At 46.6% G+C, this 17,804-nt stretch overlaps 2 protein-coding genes across 4 annotated transcripts; one reads left to right on the top strand and one right to left on the bottom strand.

Moving 5' to 3' along the window:
* The first annotated feature begins 26 nt into the window (after positions 1-26).
* On the top strand, positions 27-13,230 carry GLB1L (galactosidase beta 1 like). Of its 2 annotated transcripts, none has more exons than XM_063094180.1 (18): positions 27-126; positions 1,473-1,599; positions 1,778-1,944; positions 2,200-2,350; positions 2,529-2,589; positions 7,302-7,396; positions 7,495-7,669; positions 7,758-7,816; positions 7,918-8,039; positions 8,151-8,191; positions 8,389-8,507; positions 8,814-8,888; positions 9,010-9,099; positions 9,237-9,350; positions 9,650-9,781; positions 9,879-10,094; positions 10,300-11,631; positions 11,734-13,230. In XM_063094180.1, exons 2-17 carry the CDS (start codon positions 1,531-1,533, stop codon positions 10,543-10,545), a joined length of 1,932 nt encoding a protein of 643 aa, XP_062950250.1. In that variant the 5' UTR covers positions 27-126; positions 1,473-1,530; the 3' UTR covers positions 10,546-11,631; positions 11,734-13,230. The 2 variants fall into 2 exon arrangements, with proteins under 2 accessions (XP_062950250.1, XP_062950240.1); XM_063094170.1 differs by having other exon boundaries at positions 27-242.
* Positions 10,660-17,569, bottom strand: ANKZF1 (ankyrin repeat and zinc finger peptidyl tRNA hydrolase 1). 2 transcript variants are annotated; one of them, XM_063094156.1, is made up of 14 exons: positions 17,015-17,569; positions 15,390-15,496; positions 15,065-15,167; positions 14,746-14,939; positions 14,242-14,354; positions 14,007-14,154; positions 13,481-13,709; positions 13,143-13,298; positions 12,404-12,492; positions 12,009-12,319; positions 11,739-11,850; positions 11,439-11,606; positions 11,216-11,301; positions 10,660-10,992 (listed from the first exon to the last, which is right to left on the bottom strand). In XM_063094156.1, exons 1-14 carry the CDS (start codon positions 17,160-17,162, stop codon positions 10,869-10,871), a joined length of 2,088 nt encoding a protein of 695 aa, XP_062950226.1. In that variant the 5' UTR covers positions 17,163-17,569; the 3' UTR covers positions 10,660-10,868. The 2 variants fall into 2 exon arrangements, with proteins under 2 accessions (XP_062950226.1, XP_062950218.1); XM_063094148.1 differs by having other exon boundaries at positions 12,009-12,492; positions 17,015-17,191; positions 17,461-17,569.
* Positions 17,570-17,804: the final 235 nt, after the last annotated feature.

Here is a 17,804-nt window from a genome sequence, read left to right as displayed (position 1 = left end):
TCAGTCCGCGCCAGTGCAACTGTCCGCGGTTTCCTACCAACCGCTGAGCGTCAGGAGGATGTGGGGGCGCGGAGCTGAGTGGCCCGGGACGGGATAGGACTGGAGTGGACGGGTCCCAGGACCCGGGTGAGGGTTCCCTACCAAGCCTTCAGTAGGGGTCAAGACGCGGGCACCTGCGCCAAAGGGGAGCAAAGCCGGGCTCGGCCCGAAGCCCCCAGGACCTCCATCTCCCAATGTCGGAGGTAGGAGGCTTCATACCTCCCACACGCTGGGGCCAGAAAGCGGTCTACCAGTCCAGCCCTGAAAGGGATGCAGGGAAGGGCGGTTGCTGGCGGACTGGACTCCTGAAGCTCTGATCAGTCCAAGCTTTGGGGCTCTGGCCACTACCCTAGTCTCAGTGGTTAAGAGCTCAGGCTCTTGAACCAGACTGCCAGTTTCTAAGGCCGGTCTTTAATAGCCTACTAGCTGTGTAACCTCGGGCAGGTTACTTAACCTCTTGGATCTTCACTTTTTGTAACTGTAAAATAGTTATAAGTGTACCTCAGGTTAAGTGCATGAACCGTGGGACCGGACTAACTAGTTCAGATCCCAGCTCTACTAAACTAGTTGTGTGATCTTGGATGGGCTGCTTAACTGTCCTTCAGTTTCTCATCTGTAGAATGGAAGTGATAGTTATCTATTTTATGGAGTTGTTTGAAGATTAAATGAGATATAAAATGCTTAGCACAATATCTGACACATAGACCTCAGTGTTAATAAACAGTAATAGTAACTATTATTACTAATTACCCTGACGGTCACATACCAGGCTTGGAACTGTGAAGACAGAAGGAGTGGAAATTCACAAATTCCCAAGTCTTGGCACTAAGCAGTTGTCCTTGACATCTCTTGCCTAGGCAGAAGGGATAAGTTTCAAAGGGGTGCACTCCCAAAGACAGAATGGCCGGCCGGGAAATAAGACTCTCCAGGGAAAATGTCTGTCTTGCAACCTGGTTCCCCACTTCCACACACCTGATCGCCATGAAGATTTTCCTACAGTTTCTTTTGGTTCTGAACCTGTTTTAGCCCTTTGGCTCTGGCATTTATTCATCGAGATTTAACGTGCTGTGTGCCAGGCCCTGTAAGCTGAGAATTCAAGATGGACAAGGCGCTCTCCACCCTCAGGGAGCCGTCTAGTACAGCAGTGCTTTTCAATCTTCAATGTGCTTAGAAGCGCCTGGGAACACTGTTAAAATAAAAATTCTGATTCTATAGGTCTGAGGTAGGACTTGAGATTCTGCATTTCTAACAAGCTCCCAGGTGACGCTGATGAAGCTTGTTCGTGCGTGAACTGCACTTAAGAGTAGCAAGACGTAGGGATTTTACAAACTGGTAGAGTGGCGGGTGGCTGCAGGCTGGAGGCCAAGAGCAGGCTAACCATCTGGCAGCTTGAGGTGGTCTCCGCCCCTTTGCTCGATGAGGTTCCCTCCTAGGAATCCGACACGTGACGGTCGGCCCGCCGTCTCAGACTAGAGGAGCCCTGCAAGCGCCATGGCTCGGGAGAAGCCACCCTGTCTTCCCTCCCTGCTGCTGCCTCTCCTGACGCTGCTGTTACCCCAGGTAAGATAAGAAAGTTGAACCAGCCGGCTGGGTGCGGTGAGGCGGGATCAGATCCGGCGGATGAGAGAAAGTCGGAATAACAAAACAGCAGGCAGGGCTAGTTCCATCTCCTTTGCCCTTGGTAGACGCTGATCCTCACTGCAGACCTCTGCTGAGCACAATCTCTTTCCCTTTGCAGGCAGACACTCGGTCTTTCGTAGTGGATCGGGATAACGACAGGTTCCTCCTGGACGGGGTCCCGTTCCGCTACGTGTCTGGCAGCCTGCACTATTTTCGGGTACCGCGGGTGCTTTGGGCAGACCGGCTTTTCAAGATGCGATTGAGCGGCCTTAACGCCGTACAGTTGTAAGAAGTACCCGCGAGAGCCGTGGAAGGGAGGGATTTACTCTTCCTACCGCCCTCTTAGGAAGTGGGTCTGGACGGGAAGAATGGCTCGGTTTGAAGAGGGGTTAAAGCTCTAGGGCTCCTAGGCCAAGGGTGGGAAAGAGCGGACCAGGACTTTCTTCCAACTGCTTCTGGGAGATTCCCTGCAAGGCCTGAGCCCTTAGGCCTCCCTGGCATCTCCCCACCTTGGAACCTGTTAACCTCTTCCTTTCTCAGTTATGTGCCCTGGAACTACCATGAGCCACAGCCTGGGGTCTATAATTTTAATGGCAGTCGGGACCTCATTGCCTTTCTGAATGAGGCAGCTATAGCGGACCTGTTGGTCATACTGAGACCAGGACCTTACATCTGTGCAGAATGGGAGATGGTGAGTTAGTTGGAGAAGGGGTAGAACCAAAGCCACCCATGTGCCTAGACCCCTCCCATCTGCCCACACTCTAGGGCCATTCCAGCACTACACTCATCTCCCTCCCTTCTTTCCTTCCAACTGCACCCCTAAACAACAAAACCGACATGTTTCTGTGTCGTCTTTATGTTTGTCTCAGGGGGGTCTCCCATCTTGGTTGCTTCGAAACCCTAAAATTCATCTGAGAAGCTCAGATCCAGGTGAGTTGAGACAAAAGATTTAATACAGAAAAAAGCAAACACAAAAGGATGGGTCATTTGGGTGCCAGAAACAGAAGAGACTATCCTCAGATTGAGCTCATTCATTCAAATATTTATTGTTTTCTTCCTGCCAAGCAGGATGCTAGAAACTGGAGGACCATACATACCCAGTCCCTGTGCAGTAGAGCTTATAATATAATGGAAGAGACGGATTTAAAATCAACAACAACAACAAAACCTATAAATAATATTACTGCAAGCTGTAAAAGTACTATGCAAGAAAATAAACAAGGAGTTGAGATAGTGAATAACAGAGAGGGCCTCTTTTCAGTAGGGCAGTTAGAAAAGACTTTTCTGAAAAGGAGATATTTCAGTTGACTTCTAGGGAAGGGAAAACACTGGTCATGTGAAAAGAGAGGCAATAACATTGCAGGTAGAGGGAACAATATATTCTAAGACCAGAAATGGGAAAGAACATGGGATGATTGAGGAACTGAAAGCAGACCAGCATCGCTGGAGCATAGTGGGTAAGGGAGACAGAAGTATGACTTGAAATTGGAGATGAGAAAGAGATAGTTGATGCAGGGTTTTGTAGGCCATTGTAAGGGGTTTGCATTTTTTTTTTTTTTTTTCTTTTAAAGATGACCGGTAAGGGGATCTTAACCCTTGGCTTGGTGTTGTCAGCACCACGCTCAGCCAGTGGGCGAACTGGCCATCCCTATATAGGATCCGAACCCGGGGCCTTGGTGTTATCAGCACCACACTCTCCCAAGTGAGCCAGGGGCCAGCCCTTATCTATTGACTTTCTAATTATACCACTTTGCATTATACTTTTAGTGGTGAGTATAGAGACTACAATGAACTTTAAATTTTCACATCATTGTCAAAACCTTAAAACAATATTTACCATTTACCCCACCCCTACTCTCATCCTTTACATTATGATTGTCATATATTTATTTATTTTTTTAAAAAAAGATGACCGGAAAGGGGACCTTAACCCTTGGCTTGGTGTTGTCAGCACTACGCTCAGCCAGTGAGTGAACCAGCCATCCCTATATAGAATCCAAACCCATGGCGTTGGTGTTATCAGCACCACATTCTCCCGAGTGAGCCACGGGCCAGCCCTAGGGGTTTGCATTTTATTCAAAGTACAGAGGAAAGCCATTGAAAGAATTTAACCAGAGATGTGACATGATCTGATTCATTTTATATTACTTTAGTCCAGATGTGGAGAATGGACTGAGGGGAGCAAGGATGGAGGTGGAGAACCTAATTGGGAGACTGTTACTATAGTTGGGGACAGAGATGATGGTGTCTGGTCTAAGCTGATGGTGGAAATGGGGAGAAAAGAGTAGAACTGAGATACGGTTTGAAGATAAAAATCACCAGAACTTGATAGATTTTGATTAGAAGTGCAGGGGTAGGGAGTAGGGTCAGGAAAGAAAAGAATCAAGTTGCTGGACAGTCAAGATGGTGGTGCTATTTACTGACATAGGGAAGACAAAGAAGACTAAAGGTGGCAGATGAACAACTTTGGGAGGAAAAACAATAATTTTGTTCTGGTCATGTTAAATTTTTATCCAAGTCACACTTAAGTGAGGATATTAAGTAAGCAAAAGGATGTATGAGTGTGAGCTCAGTGTAGGAATGTGAGCTAGAGATATAAATTTGGAAGTCATAAGTTTAAAGATGGCATTTAATTCCATGGGTATTAACATATCACCTGGGGAAAGAGTATACAGAAAGATAAGATGAAAACTCAGGGCCGGCCTGTGGCTCACTTGGGAGAGTGTGGTGCTGATAACACCAAGGCCATGGGTTCGGATCCCTATATAAGGATGGCTGGTTAGCTCACTTGGGAGAGCGTGGTGCTGACAACACCAGCTCAAGGGTTAAGATCCCTTACTGGTCATCTTTAAAAAAAAAAAAAAAAGATGAAAACTCAAAATTAAACTCTGAGGAAGCCCAATATTTCAGAGTTTGGATTTCATTTGTTGCAAATAGGAAGTCATTAGAGCAAGGAAACAATTTCCTCTGATTTATACCTTTTGAAAAGATCACTCTGGTAAAATGCCTTATATGGGTATCTTTTGGGGACTCTCCAGGTGCTATTTCACTTCTTAGTGTGCTGGAGAGCTTTATGCCCCTTATTGCATTTCCCAAACTCGGGTGACTATGAAATACATTTAAAATGATAAAGTATTGATGGAACACCAATATGCAATTTTTGTTTTGTTCAAGAAAACCAGTGACCTCTACATTGCTAGATTCGTGGTGATCTCTCAGGCCTTGTCCTCCTTGACCAATCAGCAGCATTCAGCATTAGTCACTCTGTCCTTTGAAATACAGTCTTCTCTCTGCTTCCATGATGTCTCACTTATCTGGTCCCTGTCCCGGCCCCCCAATCTTTCTGACCACTCCTTTTCAGTCTCTTACTGGTTCTTCTCCATTTTCCTTTCTGCTGAACACTGGAGTGTATTAGGACTTAGTTCTTGGACACTTCTCTTTTCTATCTATTTTTATTCCCTAGGTGATCTCACCATTTGCATAATGGAATTTAAATTCTATTTAATAGCTAATGACCCTGAAATATGTATCTCTAGCCAGGACCTTTCTCTTTGATTTCCAAACATATATATCCAACTGCCTACTTGCCTTCTCCATTTGGACATATAAAAGGCATAATGATACAACTAAGCTCCTGGCTTTGCTTCCCAAACCAGCTATTCCTACATCAGTTACTGGCAACCCCATTCCATCTCAGTTACTGGCAACCCCATTTTCCAACTGAGCAGGCTAAACACTGTGCTATAATCCTTCACATCTGTCTTTGACACCCCACACCCAGTCCATCAGAAAATCCTGTCAGCTTTACCCTCAAAAACACTAAATTTAACTACTTTTTATCAGTCCCACTGCTACCACCCTGGCTTAAACCATCTCTCTCAGCTGGCTTATTTTAATAGCTTTCTAACTGGTTTCCCTTGTTTGCCCTCTCCCCCATATGGTCTGTTCTCAATACAGCAGTCACTGTGTTCCTGTTAAAATATGTTTAAATAAATATACATCCCAGATCACGTCATTTCTCTGCTTAAACCTCTCTAATAGGTTCTCATCTGACCAGAATATAAGCCATGGATTCCTAAAAAATGGTCTACTAGGTCCTACGTAATCAGCCCCAGTCACCCGCCTGGCATCTGCTCTTCCTGCTCTTGTTCACTCTGCTCCAGCCACACTGGCCTCTCTGCTGTTCTTCAACCCCCCAGGCCTTCATCTTTGAGGCCTTTGCATGTGGTACTCCCTCCATCCTCCTGCAGAAATCATCTCAGTGAGGCCTTCCTGACCACTCAAATTTTCAGTCCCCCCCACCCCCATTTTATATCCTCCTTCCCTGCTTTGTTTTTTCTCCTTGGCACTAACCCATTATATAAATTTCACCTTATTTATTTGTCTGCCCCTCTCACTAGAAAGGAAATTACACAAGGGCAGAGATTTTTGCCTGTTTTGTTACCTACTATATCCCTGACACCTAGAACAATGCTTGGTGCATGGTCAGCACCCATAAAAATTGAGTGAATGAATATGACAGTGTATGCTTGATTAAAAGAGACAGTAAAACATAGGACTCCTTTACATAGAACATAAAATGTAAAGGGATTAAGTGTTTTCTTTTATGAATACAATAACATCCTCCAAAACATCTTTCATTGAATCCACCTTTGAGAGTCTGCTATCTACTAAGCTTTGTCCTCAATGACAGGGATACAGCCAATGAACCTGACAGAGAGGTTCCTGCTCACTAGTAGGGGCAATTGATAAGAACCAATTACAGAAATAAATGCTCAATTATAATTTGTTAAGAACCTGAAAGAGAAGTATGAAATAATATGAGTGTGTAACAGGGTGTAACACGAGGATCTATCCTAATCTGGGATATCCGAGGTTTTCTTAAGGAAATGAAACATAAGTTAAGAATTAAGCATGAGTTGGAGTTGGTTAAGTAAAGGGGGGTGGGAGAAAAAGTGTCAGGCAGAGGCAATAACGTGTAATGAAGACCCTGGGGGTGAATCACAAAAATCACAAGTAGAAATTGAGAATTTAAGGTATGACACCTAATATAATTGATCTTTCAATTGGTAACTTAAACAACACGTTGGGTGCCGGTCAGACATTCTAAATTTCTGTAAATTCCTGTGCCACTTCATAGCAATTTAAGGTATAAGTTGATTACATAATAGTTCTATACTATGTTTTTAACATTTTTCTTACCTTTTCTTTCTTTTTTTTTTTTAAAGATGGTCAGTAAGGGGATCTTAACCCTTGACTTGGTGTTGTCAGCACTACACTCTCCCAAGTGAGCTAACCGGCCATCCCTATATAGGGATCCGAACCCATGGCCTTGGTGTTATCAGCACCACACTCTCCCAAGTGAGCCACAGGCTGGCCCATTTCTTACATTTATTTTTAAGAAACACTACTTTAAGGTATCCTATATTCAAATTTCATTGCTTTATACAAGTGCTTAGGGTTTGACAGTTTTTTCTGACAAGAGTCACTCCTTCCCAAATTTAGTCATGGGTGAATGGGATGGAAACTACAGCTCAGAGTATGGACAGCACTAAAGTTGCCAGCAAGGATGCCACCTAGGGGTGGGGGCTGCAGAGGTGGTGGTGGCCCCCTAACACGGAGAGCATTACTCCTTCCTGCAGACTTCCTTGCTGCAGTGGACTCCTGGTTCAAAGTTTTGCTGCCCAAGATATATCCATGGCTGTACCACAATGGAGGCAACATCATTAGCATTCAGGTACAAGTGGGAAGTTGACTGGGCAAGGGGAAGCAGGTGTAAGAGTCCTTGACCTTCTCTACTTCCTAGCTGGGCTCCACTTTCCCATCCCCCGGCAGGTGGAGAATGAATATGGTAGCTACAAGGCTTGCGACTTCAGCTACATGAGACACCTCGCTGGGCTCTTCCGTGCGCTACTAGGAGACAAGATCTTGCTCTTCACCACAGACGGGCCTCAAGGACTCAAATGTGGCTCCCTCCAGGGACTCTATACCACTATAGACTTTGGCCCAGGTCTCCTGAGCAAGGGTTAGGCGTGGATTCTAGGGAAGGGGCACATATTCTATGATATTTATCTTTTACCTTTGCCTCCTTTCTGCAGCTGACAACATGACCAAAATTTTTACCCTGCTTCGGAAATATGAACCCCATGGGCCATTGGTGAGGGGCCAGAGGGGAAGGGAATCAAAGCAAGTCAGGGATGGGAATGGGTCAGGCTCCATTCCCATCTCACTCACAGATCCTTTCACTTCACACTATAGGTGAATTCTGAGTACTACACAGGCTGGTTGGATTACTGGGGCCAGAATCACTCCACACGGTCTATCCTATCTGTAACCAAAGGACTGGAGAATATGCTCAAGTTGGGAGCCAGTGTGAACATGTAACTGGAGACACTGGGACCAAGATGAAATCTGTAACTGGGAGTTGGGGATGAAAATTAAGATTCAATGGGTCAACTTTTACCTTTCCCCTGGCCCTCCCCCCACTTCAGGTACATGTTCCATGGAGGTACCAACTTCGGATACTGGAATGGTGAGTCCAGATGATCCCTGAAGCAGGGGGGAGGTAACAAGGAATTAGAATTTAATGGCTGGATAGATTAGGATGTCTAGAAGCTAGATATGGCCCCCACTGCCCCCACTGATGGCAAAATTCTCTGCATGAAGCCTTTTGCTTAGCGCCTGTCATCCAAAAGATATGTTGAATTAATTAAGTTGGTTCAACCCCAGGTGCTGATGAGAAGGGACGCTTCCTTCCGATTACTACCAGCTATGACTACGATGCACCCATATCTGAAGCAGGGGACCCCACACCTAAGTTTTTTGCTCTTCGAAATGTCATCAGCAAGGTGCCCTACCAGTTTATTAAGCTCCAAAGGCTTTTGTTAATTTGGGGGGAGTGCCCAAATTATAAAGGGATCCCATAAATTGGTGATTATCTGGGTCATAGAGCTCTGAGTTTCTCATGGAAGCATTTCCCACTCCCCCAAATGTGACTATGTGGGAAGAAACACGCATGTGTGTGCAAAATTAAAGGGTCTTCATGACCTCTGAAGCCCCTCCCTGGGGCCCACTTTAAGAACCCTGCTATAGGATCTTGGAATAGGTGTTGTTTCTGTGGCTTTCCTATGGCTCCTGAGAGAATTTGGGCTCAGTTTCAGAAAGTTCCCTTGGGACCTTTACCTCCTCCCAGCTCCAAGATGATGCTCGGACCTTTGACTCTGCACCTGGTAAGTTCTTCCCCCATCTCTTCTCTGATTCTACCCACTTATTTCCAAAATGGCCTGTCCTATCCTGTCCCCTATCCAGAAACTTCTCTTTTATTTTGATTCTTCCCCTTTATTCTAATAGGATGGGGATTTGCTGGATTTCCTAGACTTCCTATGCCCCCATGGGCCCATCCGTTCAATCTTGCCAATGACCTTTGAGGCTGTCAAGCAGGTAAGGCATAAACTCATATCTGGTAGGGATGACAGCCTCCCTCAAAGGCAGTAGCCAAAAGTTCCCAGCTAACCATCTTTCCCACAATGTCCTTTCTTATCTCAGTTCACCTTAAGTACTTATTCTTCTATATCCAGGACCATGGCTTTATGTTGTACCGGACCTATCTCACCCAAACCATTTTTGAGCCAACACCATTCTGGGTGCCAAACAATGGAGTCCATGACCGTGCCTATGTGATGGTGGATGGGGTGAGAACCTAATTCCAGGCTAACTTGTCAGCTCCAATTTCCTCCCCTCCCCAGCACCCTTTAACCTGGAGTTCCCCATACCTACCCTTTTCCACCTGCCTGCTTACATTTGCAGAAGGTCCAGGGATAAGCTAAGATGAGGAAGAGTTTAAGGATAGAGTTCCAGAATGGATAAGTAACTGACAGATGGCTACATTCTCTCTGTCCTCTGAATAAGTGTCCTAATGTGTTTTCCTGTGTAGTGACCAAGAGCTAGATGCTGAGCCTTTCCTTTCGTAGATCCTCTCTCTTATCCATAGGTGTTCCAGGGTGTTTTGGAACGAAATATGAGACACAAACTACTTTTGACGGGGAAACTGGGAGCCAAATTGGATATCTTGCTGGAAAACATGGGGAGGCTCAGTTTTGGGTCTAACAGCAGTGACTTCAAGGTAAGCTAACTTTGCCTAGTTACATCCCAGTTCTTGATTAGGGATAGTTTGGCCTTAGAGCTTAGTGAATGATGATTTTTCATTTACCTTCCCACAGGGTGTATTAGAGCCACCAATTCTAGGACAGACAATCCTTACGCAGTGGATGATGTTTCCTCTGAAAATTGATAACTTTGTGAAGTGGTGGTTTCCCCTCCAGTTGCCGAAAACATCACGACCTCAATTTCCCTCTGGCCCCACCTTCTACTCCACAACATTTCCAATTTTAGGCTTAGTCGGGGACACATTTCTGTATCTACCTGGATGGACCAAGGTATCACTAGTGGTGGTGGTTGGGGGCGGGGGGTGATGTGCGTTGTAGGGCGGGTGCGAGTGGATGGTAAAAGAGAAAAACAATGGAAGGAGGGGAGGCAGAAAGGCTCGGTCTGATTAGAAACCCAGAGTGGGATGACTGTACCTCCTAGAGAGCTGACCTTTCCTTTTCCCTTCTCACTCCCCATTCCCTAACCCCAACCCAGGGCCAAGTCTGGATCAATGGGTTTAACTTGGGCCGGTACTGGACAAAGCAGGGGCCACAACAGACCCTCTACGTGCCAAGACCCCTGCTGTTTTCTAGCGGAATCCTCAACATAATCATATTGCTGGAGCTAGAAAAAGTGCCTCCCCAGCCCGAAGTCCAATTTTTGGATAAGCCTATCCTCAACAGCAGCATACATAAGACATATATCGATTCCCCTGAACCAATGGTGTTAAGTGGGCACTGAAAGAAAGGTAACCCTTGAACCTGGGACATAGAGTGGGCAGGATCCCTCGGTGCTGGCCATGGTGACCATAAGGAACCAAAGGCCAGATGGCTCTGAATGTAAGTACAAGTGCAGTTCCCTTGCCAAACTTTATTGCGATTAAAGTTCCAAAGACAGAACCAGTTCCCCACACCTCTGTGGCCCTGTTTTTGTCCTGGTTCCTGAGTGGCCCTCAACATAATCTTCCAAATATTCTCTGGTTTCATGGGGAAGAAGAAACCTAGGACTGGTCTGAATATGCCCTCTCAGGGCCTAGAGTTGGCCCCAGGTGGAGCTGTAAGAGATCAGGAAGAGGACCTCCCTGCCCGACAGCGATGATCTTGGAGGCAGCATGTGGAGCAGAAAGAGAAGTCAAGGTAGTGAAAGGGAATGAGGCCTTGGAGGGATGCCCCACAACTCCAGCAGCGTCTGAACAAGAGAAAGAAAAATAACTGGATAGGTACTCCAGAAACTTTCCAATTCAAGCTCTCCCCATCCCTCCTGCCATTTCTGTTTGTGCTCCAAAGCTTCCCAAAACATCTCAAATCCCCTCAACAGCCCTTCTGAATACTGTGTAGGCGCTCATTCCACTTGCCCAAAATGGTCCCTACAACATTATAGCCCACCCACTCACTCACCCCCTGCTTCATACCGAGCATTGATGATTGCTGAGTCAGGGGTCGGAGGCATAGGGGCTCCCAACTGGGCAACGACTCGGCGCTCTGCAGCCAGAGCTCTCTAAGGGAAGGAGAAGTTGTGATAAGGACAAGGCCCCAGTGGCAAACAAGGTACCCAAGAAGTGACAGCTGCACACTGGAGAAGGGATTAGGCCTCTAAGGAAGCACTGCTGTGGAAGAGAGACCCTCTAGCCTCACCTTCTCTCTGTCGCTGAGGGCGGCAAATCGCCGCTGTTCATCTTGCTCCTGCTCCTCCTGCTCCCGCTGCTTCCGCTGCTGTGCCTCCCGTTGCCGCCGGGCTGCCTTCTGCTCCCTTTTCCGTGCAGCCTGCCGTGCCTCCATTTCTGGTGTTAGTGGCCCTGGCACCTGCAGGATTTCCAGAAGGTATCAGGTAAGACCCATATAAGCTGTCCTTGGTAAAACTGCAAGGAAGTAGAAAGGATCTAGCCAGGATGTACAATGCCTTCCCACTCTGCTTCTCCTTCCTTTCCAGCTGACCTGAGCCTTGTTGTAATCATACGCATCTGGATTCTTCTCCATGAACCTTCGGAACTCATTGCGCGTTGATTTGTCAACTGCAACAGTGTAAGGTGGCTGGGCCCGGAAGTCCCTAGATGTGAAAACCCCCAAAATGGGTTCAACTTAACCTACCTTTCCCGGCATCACCCAACCAGACAAGAGGAATTCTGTTAAGTAGCCAATACCAACTTTAGCCTCCAGATTATCCTCTGTATATCCAAAATGGCTAGGATGGGGACCCTTACTTACCGCACAGTGGGGTCAGCACCTGCCTCCAGCAGCAGACGAACCACTGAGCCTCTTCCAGCTGCAGCGGCTGCATGCAGGAGAGTAAAGCCACTGAAGCCCAAGGGGGCACTGAGCAGAGACAAAACTCCAGGGTCTACAGGGCTGGCAGCTAGCTGGTGCTTCAGCATTCCAACATCTCCAGCTCGGCAAGCAGCTAGAAGCACACCCCAGAGCTCTGGCTGATCAGGGGCTTTGGCCTCATCCAGTGAAGGGCCCGAGGAGGCTGCAGCTGCCTGGACTGACTGTGAGCAGGGTTCATCTTCTGAAGGTTGCTGGAAGAGAGCCATATGTGCTCCAGCCTCCTTGCCTCGCCTTGTCTCCTTATTCCTTTTCCTCCTCCTCCGCTTGGGCAATACCTCAGACTCACAAAGATCCGTGATCCCCAGTGTCAACTCCATTAGTTCCAGCTCTACCTGGAAGCCATCCTCTCTCTCTGACCCTGAACCTAGGGAAAAATCTGACATGTGAGATCTACCTAAGGAATAAGCAGAGGGTGGAAGGAGGTGAGCTGCCTCAGATGCATAAGAATGTCTATAAAGAGATAATTCAGATCATTCTGAAATGAAGTTAAGTGTTTTAATTTTGCCACCCAAGATAAAATAGCACATCAAGAGCTGAATCAATTATATCACATGCTGAAATGAGGCTCTCAGCCCAGACAAGGACAGGCCCAGAAGGAGATATTCAGGGACTTTTGTCCCTGGACTCTCCCTATGAGCAACCTCAGGATGGTGCATAATATAAGAAAGCATGGAAGAAGCCCTTAGCCAAAACCACAGCGTCCAGTAAGACAGACAGAGTCTGTCAGATTCATGCAACATGTTCAACTATCTACACAATGCTAAGACTTTTCTAAGTACTGGGGATACACCCATGAACAAAACAGATAATAGATTTGGAAAGGCCACTAAACTTGTCTCAGTAATTGCTACAACATACCCTATTTTGTAAACAGACACTGGGGGTGTGTGGGTGTTGTGTAGGGGCCCATCTATAAATAGGAAAATGGGTCGGTTATAAGAATAGGGAATTTGCCACTGCATTTCCAGGACAGACAACCGGACAGAGTTGACAATTGCCAGATGGTACTCAAACCCTGTTTGGAAGATTCCTCATTCTGCCCTAGTGCCTCATTTTCATCACTGGAGACCTTTCTTTTTTCTTCCTCAGTAGCCTTCTTCCTCTCTTCTCTCGCTGTCTTCCAGTGTGTCTGAGGTAAGTGCAATCTGACTGTCTCCCGAGGGTCTTCTCCTGCCATGAAACAAAAGCTATTTCTCAAACTTAGCTATGGAGAAGGTTTCTCTCAATGAAGATACAATCGAAGTGCAGTTCAAGGAATAGAAAATCTTCTGGATGCACAAATGAGAACTGAGGCTTAGGCTGGAGAATACAGGTAGGTCTAGGGAGTCTGGGGATCTGGATCAAAGGCTCACCGTAGACATGCATGGTGGTCAGCTTGTGGAGCACACGCTGTAGCTCTTGGAAGGTGGGTCTGCGGGTGGTGAGGGGGATATCCCAAAGTCGGGGATCCTTCCTTTGCAGGGGTGCTCCATGGCCTCCAAAGAACAAGGACCGGCCAGAGCGGGGAGCACGCAGCAGTACTGTCTCAGCCTCCCCCAATGCCTTAGCCCAGACTGGCCCTGCCAGCAGGTCACGTACACCCTAGAGAAGAGAGTAACTCAGCCCTACCTATTTTCACTTGCCATTTTTAAATCTCCAACCAAACACTGGCCCACAGATCATGTGCAGAGAGTGGGAGGTAGAAAATAACAGAGGGAGAAAAAATTAGAGAAATAAGGCTCCTGGGGATCCCTATTCTACCATTATCCACTCAGAAATAATGAAAATTGAAAGGATATAGAAGTCAAAAATGTCCCTACTGTAACATTTACTGAATTGAATTGAGAGGCAAAAAAAGCGTGCATTAGAGGTTCACTAGATCTGGGAGCCCTAACTCACCTTATATAGTGTGACTTCATTGTAGCGCCTCAAGCTGGCTCCGGCAGAGTGTGATGCCCCACACTGGGCATCCTGAAGCCCCTGGGCTGTGCCCCGCTTGGCCCGCACCGTGTAGCGGTGAAAGGTTTTGTGTGTCACCACTTTTCTTCTGTAGACAGCACAAACTCAGTACCAAGTTGGTGCTCCCATGCTAACAGGATCCATTCCATCCTTACCCCACACAGCACCCCCTCACCCTTGGAAAATGGCACCAGCAAAGTGCCCAGCTGCAGCCATGAGCACCACGCAGAATCTGGGACCTCCACTTTGCAGGTTCTGTACCAGTAGTTCTGCCTCTTCTGAGGAAACCTAGATGACAGAGAAGCAGCAGAAACATTCTGTTACATTCATTGAAAGCAAGAAACCAAATGTCAGTGCTAAGTGCTTCATATACATTATCTCATTTAATACAATCACCCTGAGACTTGTTTCCATTTTACAAATAAGGAAATTTGAGCCTTGAAGAGATAGTCAAGGTAGAAACACAATTCAAATCTAGACTGGTCTTTTTCCAAACTTAATTCCACTACATTTGACCCAAGATTCAGGCCAATTTTTATCCAAGACCGTGTAGTCAAGTGTGATACTTACACCCAAGAGGAGAAAAGGGAAGAATTGAGAAATGGACTGGGTTAAGGGGAAATGTAGGCTAAGTGTACAAAAGACGGGGATTGAGCACACAACCTGTGCTGTCACTTGCCTGGTGAGGGCCTAGGACACAGCGGTAGGCATAAAGAAACTGGCCCTGGGCATTTTGGAAGAGAACCCGATGGGGGTAGAAACCACAGGGTCGGTTAGGCTTCTCAAATTCAGCTTTCTCCTCATCCAGTGTCTGCAAGTCCTCCTCACTAGCTGAATCTGAGTCTTCTGATCCTGAGATGCTGGAAAGATCTCCTGAAGACAGACATGAGATACACAAGTTTGGTACCCCATCTTTGACCTTTCCTCAAACTCCCAAACTAGGGCCTTCTCCCACACCCCACGTCCTACTCCTGCACAGGTCTCCCACCAGTCATCACCTATGGAGCTCTGCTTTTCAAAGTCCAGGGCAGACAGGAGAGGCTTGTCCTTGAGACGTTGCTTTAGGTTAAACCGATGCCAGTCAAGCTTATAATGTTCCCTCTGGTACAAAGGCAAACAGAGGCGGAAGGTAGAAATAAACCCCAGCCTGGCCTTGTATGCTAGCCAAGGCCAGTAATAGAACTCCAGGAAGTATGACCATGTTACACCCACGGCCTTAGTCAAAGCATCGACCTTTATAAATTTAAGACAAAATGTCTATCTCTTCCCACCCACCATTATATTTTTGCTTCTAACATCTAGCCCTGCACCTTGGCCCTTTACCTGTTCCTGGTGGTTCTGGAAGGTCTGGTCACAGGATGAACAAAACAACTTCTCTGAAATATCCAGAGGACCCTGGAGTAGTTTTTTTTCTGGACTTGCTCTCTCCCCTGAACCAAATAAGGGAAGGGTAATTGGAGGTAGAAAGGGAGACCAAAACCACAGTGCCTAGAATTACATTCAATATCTGACGTACAAAGCAGAGGAGAATGTAGAGGATTCATAAAGCAAATGTACTTCACAGGGCCTGGTTTTCCAAAGCCTTGCAGTTTCAATATTGACCTTGCAAAGGCCAGGAAATTTTCCCCAAGCTATTGAGTCTCTGTTGCAAAATAAGAATCATAACACAGCAAGGCTGCTGGCTCAAAGACAGACAAGTTACTAATTGATATGTAAAGTTACTAAAAAGCTGCTGGAGAGAAAAGGAATGTTTGCTAAATCAAGCCTTTGTTAGTGGATCACTTAATTGCCTAACAGAATATCTGACTTGTTTTTACTGAATGTTACCAGCTTCTATTGTAAAACTTGTTAAACTGTACTTAGCAAAACCCCACTGATGTCTCTTCCTGTAACTTCTTGGTCTGGAGAATAAATGCAGGAAGAGAACCCCAAATCGTGGTTAATTTCCCAAATGGAAGAAATGCCTCACATTTGAGGAAGTTCTGGGAGATTAACCCCTTTCTGGGGCTTCTCACTGCTCAAAAGAGATGGGCTTTGAGTAATCTTTGGTGGCTCTGTCACCCAGGGGAAAAGGGGCGACAAATCCATGGGAGGCAAAGCAACAGGAGAATACGAAAGAAAGAGATGGCATGACCTTGTCTTTGAAAAATTTACAATCTAGTAATCATGAAATAAATGGTACAGCAATCACTTTATACAATAAATATGCTTCTGGCACAGACATAACACTAAGATCACGGGTTCAGATCCCCATACTAGCCAGGAACCAAAGATAAATAAATAAAAAACTTCTGAAAAGATGTGTATAAATCAAATATTGTATTTAAATTAGCCAAAAGGATTGTTTAGAGGAATCCTATAGGAAATAATTTCTGGTAAGGTAAAATTATTTTTAACTGTACAAAAACCACTTAGCAAACGCCACTTTTTAAGCTTATATTTTCAACTACAGTATGCAGTTTGTTTAAAGACAGGTTCAAGAAAACACGTAGCCAAAGACAAACTAAAGTTGCACAAAACCAATAATAAATTGTTTTATACTCAGCAAAAAGGAATGATGTGATTGGAGTCCAGTTAATTGGAATATTTAGGAATTCTGAAATATATCTATGTGAGGGAAGGCGGAAGGGGGCGCACCAGGGCCACTTGCTCACTTGCTCTCTCTTAAAATATATATATGTACATATCTTGGGATTTTGTGGCAGTGGTGGTAAGGTGATGAGACATAAGCAAGGTCAAAAGACTTATTTGGAGACGACTCAGGGGCTTGTGCTGGAAACTACCCAGAGACTAAGTGAATTTAAGACATATTCTATCCAGCAGAAAGAGAAATCAACGTGGGCTCCTAAGCTGGGAAATATCACTAAGAATGTGTTCTTGGAGGAGCAATAAACTCCTAAGAGCTCTATCACGTTCCTCAGGGGTCCACCCCATACCTTCCCGAATACCTGGACAGGAAGTACGCAGAGCCCGGGCCAGAAGTTCCCTGGGAGCATGGCTCACCAGGCTCAGGCCCTGAAGAACCGGGGCATCTGCACTGAGGTCAAACAGAGAGACGGACGCAGGAACCGGAGGTGCAGCTGGAGCCGGCGACATATTGAGCAGAAATTACTCAGAAGCAGCTCCTGGAGTAGAAAGGAAGGACGAAACAGCTCTTCAGGACGAGATCCTACTGCTGTGTCTACTGCCTGCCCGATTGGGTCTCGTCCACGTCGCAAGGCACTCGGCCCTCAACGTACTACCAGAAGTCAGCTCTGGGGTGAATACGTGACCCCAATCGCTTTCTCAAACCCCCAGTTTCGGACCATTTGTGGAATGGGGGAGCATCCAGCTCCCAAATCAAGGCCAACAGAGTTGAAATCACCAAGGCTGCCTAACGACAGCTCTTCGTTACCCAGGCAACAAGCTCCGGCAATGACTGAACCAGGTAAGCTCGCCCCCGCTCTCAGAAGGTACACTAAACGCCCCGGGAGCGGAGCAGCACGCACGTCCACAGCTCGAAGGCCGGATTTCTGCAACACCAAAACACTCCCGTCACTACGGAATAGCCAAGAGGACAAACAGCGCCACCCGCACCTGGGCCCCGCCCCACGTAGAGCATATGATTGGTCTTCTGACTCACCAAGACCCGCCTCGAGCCTTTAGTCCCGCCCCCAGGGCCGAGAAATGGCCATCCTGTCTCCACTCCCTATGCTCATTGGCCAGGCTGCCTGCGGGTGACAGTGAGTGGCAGGCTCC

This window comes from Cynocephalus volans, chromosome 1 (assembly GCF_027409185.1).
Source record: "Cynocephalus volans isolate mCynVol1 chromosome 1, mCynVol1.pri, whole genome shotgun sequence".
In the NCBI taxonomy this organism is placed as follows: Eukaryota; Metazoa; Chordata; class Mammalia; order Dermoptera; family Cynocephalidae; genus Cynocephalus; species Cynocephalus volans.
This window is presented reverse-complemented; position numbering and strand designations above follow the sequence as displayed.